The sequence below is a fragment of the Aplysia californica genome, unplaced genomic scaffold, assembly GCF_000002075.1.
Source record: "Aplysia californica isolate F4 #8 unplaced genomic scaffold, AplCal3.0 scaffold00637, whole genome shotgun sequence".
NCBI lineage: Eukaryota > Metazoa > Mollusca > Gastropoda > Aplysiida > Aplysiidae > Aplysia > Aplysia californica.
The window spans coordinates 348,367-354,800 of record NW_004797907.1 but is presented as its reverse complement, the minus strand read 5'-3'; the positions used below and the strand labels follow the sequence as shown (position 1 = coordinate 354,800).

The following is a 6,434-nucleotide window of genomic DNA, read 5'->3' as shown; positions in this document are numbered from 1 at the left end:
AATTTTGCCTTTTCCAAAGTAACCAACATGGGGAAAAAGGAAAGAAAAGGATCGCTTAAACATTGAGGAACCAACTTTTCCAACTGGAAAGGCCAATCTTGGAAAATTTGGGGAATAAGGGGGTGGCATTCCAAATTTCCAAATTCGCAGCATGCAAATTTATTTGAAGACAAATTCTAGCCATCCATGTTTTGGTGTTATTTTAGCATGGATTGTGTGACTGGGTCGAGCATTGGAGAGACAAATAATGAAGTTTGACCTGAGAGTGAGTCATGTATCCGTCTGTGTGAAGTCGGTGCTGGGCATTCTTTAGCTACATAATAGGAGATGATATATATAGTTCTGCTACAGTTATAATTGGGTTACTTTGTACTACGATGTCTTTGTCAGAAACAGTGAAGGAAGATAGTTATATCGATAGATAGATAGATAGATAGATAGATAGATAGATAGATAGATAGATAGATAGATAGATAGATGGATAGATAGATAGATAGATAGATAGATAGATAGATAGATAGATAGATAGATAGATAGATAGATAGATAGATAGATAGATAGATGTCATATGACATTAATACAATATAAATCCATATTGTCACGCTCCTCAGACAATTACTACCTAAGTCATTTTTAGCCATTTTCAGAAAATAAGAAAAAAGCTCTTTATTATGAACAATATTATTGACCATATTTCAGAGCCAAAATTTCCAAACCAGCCAAAAATGAATGAGGCATTTATCTTATGAGCATTTAACTGTATATCATCAAGAACAATAGGTAGAGGACTAAGTAACTTTGAATATCTGCACAAGACAAACATTCTAAAAAGGCGAAATTAATGCTTAGTGACCATAGCCACCCATTGATAGGAATTTCAATTATCGACCCGCAGTAAACGATACATTTTTTTAAAAAAGCAAGAATAGACAGATAATTATAGAAATTCATTCGTATCAACTGCAGTGATGTTACTGAACACACAGTACTACACATGAAACAGAGAGAGGGGGGAGGGGAGATATAGAGAAAGACAGAAAGAGAGAGAGAGAGAGAGAGAGAGAGAGAGAGAGAGAGAGAGAGAGAGAGAATGTTTTACGGAGCGGGTTGTCCTGTATTTACTAATGTCCTGTCTTGTTGTGTGTATGCGTGAGTGCACCTAACATTCGTAACATCTACTGCCATTGTTAACGACCAAGACAAATTTCTCCCTGTGAGTTGAATAAAGATTGTTATTGTCATTGTCATTGTCATTGTCATTGTATGCAAATTAAAAGAAAAGAACAAACAAAAGTGATAGATCCCACAATTTGTTTTATTAATTTTACTTTCAGCGTAGCCTTTGAAAAAGATACAGTTACATAAATATCTGAATATCCTTGTTTGGGATCCTTTCCCCGAGGACCAAGTTCAGGCCAGTTATCCTGGTGGGGCGGGGGCAGGGGCGGCGGCTGCAGCGGGGGCGGGGGCGGCGGCTCCTCCTCCCATCATTTGCATAAGGAAGGGCAACAGTAAGAGCAGGGAGTCCAGACTACCGCTGCTGCTGCTGCTGCTGCTGCTGCTGTCTTTGTAGTGATGATGATCGTGGCTGTGTTTGTGGCTGTGGCTGTGGCTGTGGCTGTGGTGGGCCTTGACGTGGTGCTCGTGTTCGTGGTAGTTGTGCTTTCCGGCTTGACAGGACTGGAGACAAACCGATAGGAGCATCAGCGCCAGCAGCATGTTACACACACGACTTCCAGCACTCGACAACATAGTGACAGACTTGTGGTTTGGTCTGGGTGGAATGTACGATCTGTGAGGAAAAAAAGGAATAGTAAATATGATATTTATCACAACCTTAACATCCGCATCTAGCTGGTTGAAAAATGCGCCTTATAGATAGCACTCCTTGGCTGGAAATTAAACTGTACTCGTATAGAGGAAATAGTCAAGTGGGAAATGTCTTGAAATAGTATCGTCCGAGCGAGCAGGACGTGGAACATTCGAACCTGTAACCTCATGATAAGGGGTCTAATAACCTAATCACTAGGCTTCGGACAGCATTCTCAGGTCTGTTACTTATAATCTAGTTATTTTTGCATAGAGCATTAACTGATACCCGTGAAATGAATATAAATGTAATTTAACTTAGATGTAATATTCTCTGTACTTTTTAATATTGTCACACATGAGGGTGATACAATCCTGTTCTTATTCATATCAGCGTAGAATATTCACAATACAAACGTGTTTGGAACTAAGTCAAAGGGAAAACAAAAACGTGTTTAACTCAAAAGATAGAACACATTTGACATTTTTAAAGACTATTGGATTATCTATTTTAAATGGCCCTTTGTGTTTCCAAAATAATATTTTAAAATTTTATTGACCTTCAGTTCTTCATTAATATAACCCTTACTGTATTACAATGCGCCCACGTTTATTATAGTACGCAACTATCCAATATTTCAAACTTCATGAGTTTCCATAATTTGTTAATTAACGTCAAATTAGATCTTACCAGTTTCAGCTCCTGCTCGATCAAATGTTGATAAGGCCAGCGCTGGTAGTACTGATGATGTTGACCATGAGACTCTTCGCTTATATATCCTTGTCTCGAAAAATCTGCACGTGTGGAATCCTCCCATCTCAGGTCTCAAGTCTCCTATAGTACAGCAATTGTCATTGTTTGTGAGACTTAAAGTGTTGTTGAACTGGAAGGGAGCATTGTCAATTTCGAAAAAAAAAGTACCTACATAAAAGTAGATGGTATGCTGTTGTGCGTTCCACGAAGTTCAGTTTAGTCGACGAGACAACGGGGGACCAAAGAACGCTTTTCGACCACACCTACTTACGCTCGCACGGTCACCTGACCAGGAGTATCTCCGACCGCTTTCAAAAGATCTGTTTACAAAATATTCGTGCTAAAAGAAAAAGGTCATAGTCGCCGTGTTATTGTTCTTAATTAGTTTGTTCTACGACAAGTCTTAGTGTACCCGCACAGGTCTTGTTAGTTCAAGCTGTTCACCCTGAATGCTTAGGTTGGTTTTAGTAAGAGTTTCTACGGCACTTGCAACACTATAAAATCACATCAGTGTCGAAGATTAGAAGACGTGCAACAAGAGAGTCACAAATACAAAGAAGAAGGGGGGAGCCAATAGGGCCGATAGTTTTTAGATATTATGGAATAAGGAGCAGGCAATTCGGCCCGGGGCCCCCCCCCCCCCCCCCGCCAACCGCCCACAAAGTGCAAGCAAAGAACTGAATTTAGATTACAGCCCTTGAGAGCTTACATAAATTGTATCATATTTTTGTTAGTTTGTATTCCACTCTCCATTGTACGCTATGGCAGTAAAGGTACAAACCCGCATTGCCCTAAATAACACAAACTTTGTCGTTGTATGAATAAATATTGACAGTATATCACTACAAGTGTACGTACGTTTGTGCCCCACTTGAGCCAGAATCGTAAGATGTGATATACAAACTCGTGTAAACACACGTGGGTTGCAATATTGCACCAGTGATGTAGTTCAGATTTTACCAAGTGATAATGTCAGACAGAAGTGGTTCCCAGAAAGAAATTCCTTTGCCTTGTGATTACTTGCCTCTTGATAAAAGGAATATTGCTCGCACGTTTAGCGAAAAGATGTTGGATTATAAACTATATAACAGATCTATATTGATTAGATAATACACCACATTCAAATAAATCGAGAGTGAATATGCAATGCTTACGTACTAATGATTGAAGCATCTTTGGTTGGTCGTTTATAGACAGGTATTTAATGGATGGAAGTGAAAAAACTATAACATTTTGCCCAATAGTCCGAAATCTCCATGTTACAAGAGTACAAAATGTGAACAGAAGCTCAACTGTGTGTTGAATCTTTACTTCAATCTTCAAAGGTTAAAAAGTAAGGATTATATTCTGAACTTCATGTTTATATAGGAGGGTTAGGTAAACAATACACTGACCATTAGTATTTCACCTCAAATTAGTTCACTCCAGTTACTTTTCATCTTTGTCTCCCTATTTCGTTAGCGTGCTTAAGCCCTATCTGTATGCCCTGGGGTCATTTTGTACACCGGGGTTGTATTCTTCACATTTTAGAATACTTCTAGTACGAAAACTCTTTGAAACTTTCAATATTTCTCAAAAAATCATTTTGACAGACTGCTATGCAAAGAGGGCGAATCGGATTAACGAGTAAATTTCCTCTTTGGAAAGTGGTGACACATAGTTCCCCACGTTGTATGGATACGATAGTAAAACACGACGTACGAATATTTCTAAGGAGTGTATTTTGTAAAATAAATATTATTGTCATTTTGATTCGGATTACACGTTGACGCGTTGTTAATCAGAATGCTACAGAGAATTCTGAACTGTGCACATTGAAGTTTTGATTTTGTTTACATTTTCCTATGCAGCTGAAAATTGGTTGCTTTTAAGGACAAGCGGGCTAACCCAGATTTCGGGGGTTTACTGAAATTTTGACCTACACCAAAAGTGGGCACTGCCCTAAGAGAAGTTTGGTTTCGTTGGTGTGTATATTTGTTTGGTTATAGAGAAAACTCTCCTTGTATTTTAAAGTTTGGTTCATTGGTGTGTATATTTGTTTGGTTATAGAGAAAACTCTCCTTGTCTTTTAAAGTTTGGTTCATTGGTGTGTATACTTGTTTGGTTATAGAGAAAACTCTCCTTGTATTTTAAAGTTTGGTTTCATTAGTGTGTATATTTGTTTGGTTATAGAGAAAACTCTCCTTGTATTTTAAAGTTTGGTTCATTGGTGTGTATAGTTGTTTGGTTATAGAGAAAACTCTCCTTGTCTTTTAAAGTTTGGTTTCATTGATGTGTATATTTGTTTGGTTATAGAGAAAACTCTCCTTGTCTTTTAAAGTTTGGTTCATTGGTGTGTATATTTGTTTGGTTATAGAGAAAACTCTCCTTGTGTTTTAAAGTTTGGTTTCATTGGTGTGTATATTTGTTTGGTTATAGAGAAAACTTTCCTTGTCTTTTAAAGTTTGGTTTCATTGGTGTGTATATTTGTTTGGTTATAGAGAAAACTCTCCTTGTCTTTTAAAGTTTGGTTCATTGGTGTGTATATTTGTTTGGTTATAGAGAAAACTCTCCTTGTCTTTTAAAGTTTGGTTTCATCGGTGTGTATAGTTGTTTGGTTATAGAGAAAACTCTCCTTGTCTTTTAAAGTTTGGTTTCATCGGTGTGTATAGTTGTTTGGTTATAGAGAAAACTCTCCTTGTCTTTTAAAGAAACTGAACGAAAGGAAAAAAACTTTACCTTCGATTATCTCAAAACAGCCATAGCCACCATGTGCTTAAAATCGACCAGTTGTTTCCATATCAACGGAGACCACCTTACATACCATTTATTTCTAAGCTCTAAGCTTGTAATGTATTGAATGATACTCATTTATTAACCAGTTCGCCTGTTCTAAGGAGAACGAATGCACGCAAAATTATTTCTAACTGAATACAATATTCATAATAATAACACGGTAGAATAAGGCGTTCGTCAACTTTTTGATTTCTGGATTCTGACAATGTGTCTGAGTGTTGTATGGTCTGCTGGGGTAATACTGTTGTGAAGCGCAAACCCTGCTGTTGAGCGGAGCTATGCGTTACACGAATGCTTTTATTATTATAATAATAATGATGATGATGATGATGATGATTATTATATCATTTTAAAGCTCACTCGCTGAGTCTTCTTTTCGATTGAAAACTATACCTATCTTATAGTAATACATGAAATCAATTTTCTGTTTTATCAATTTATGTCCCTGTTTGTTCTTCTTTTTGTTATTGTTGTTTATTTCGTGTAGAGTATTGTGCTATATGTTTAGCCAACTTTCTCTTTTTGGGCGGTTTTTTTAAGTAAGTGTTTTACGCAGCTCGCAACTGCATCAGGTCATATGACCGCACAGGACGCACCTAACATTTTCAGTTGATAGGAATTTTGAATTTTGCTCGGGAGGCGGCCGAAGCCTACTCTTATCGATTTTGGACCACGAAGAGATCTTTAACGTGCTCAACTTGCACACGGAACCTTCGAGATTTTAAGCCCAAATGACGGAACAGGAAATGAGGTTAGAGGAGAAGATTTTAGAGAAGAAAGTTCTGCTGATTGGTTAATGTCTCACGTTATGAACAATTCCGATACTTTAGGAGGCGGGCTTCTTCCCTTCTGTAACGGCCAACCCGAGGTGAGAAGGATACAAAGTTCCAGCAAAAAGTTTGAGATACTAGAAGAACACTTGATAGCTTCAAAAGACATCTTAAGCATTTTCTATTCTTACAGGCCTATCCTTCATAAGCGTTTAGCGTTATTTTTTAATATAGTTGTTTCGTGCCTACGTCTGAATGAAGATAGTCCGTGTGTGTGTGTGTGTGTGTGTGTGTATGTGTATGTGTGTGTGTGTGTGTGTGTGTGT

General features: G+C 37.7%; 1 protein-coding gene across 1 annotated transcript; it reads right to left on the bottom strand.

Annotated features, from left to right (window-relative positions):
* Positions 1 to 1,419: 1,419 nt before the first annotated feature.
* LOC106013060 (urease accessory protein UreE-like) lies at positions 1,420 to 4,002 on the bottom strand. The gene is made up of 3 exons (XM_013087779.1): positions 3,996 to 4,002; positions 2,835 to 2,883; positions 1,420 to 1,792 (listed from the first exon to the last, which is right to left on the bottom strand). The coding sequence occupies exons 1-3, from the start codon at positions 4,000 to 4,002 to the stop codon at positions 1,420 to 1,422; spliced, it is 429 nt and encodes a 142-aa protein (XP_012943233.1).
* Positions 4,003 to 6,434: the final 2,432 nt, after the last annotated feature.

What these genes read in the sequence shown, in the direction of transcription:
- LOC106013060 (XM_013087779.1), bottom strand. An exon ending in GGTCAGGTGACCGTGCGAGC is followed by an intron (nt 1,793 to 2,834) that starts GTAAGTAGGTGT and finishes TTTTCCTCACAG; the next exon opens with ATCGTACATTCCACCCAGAC.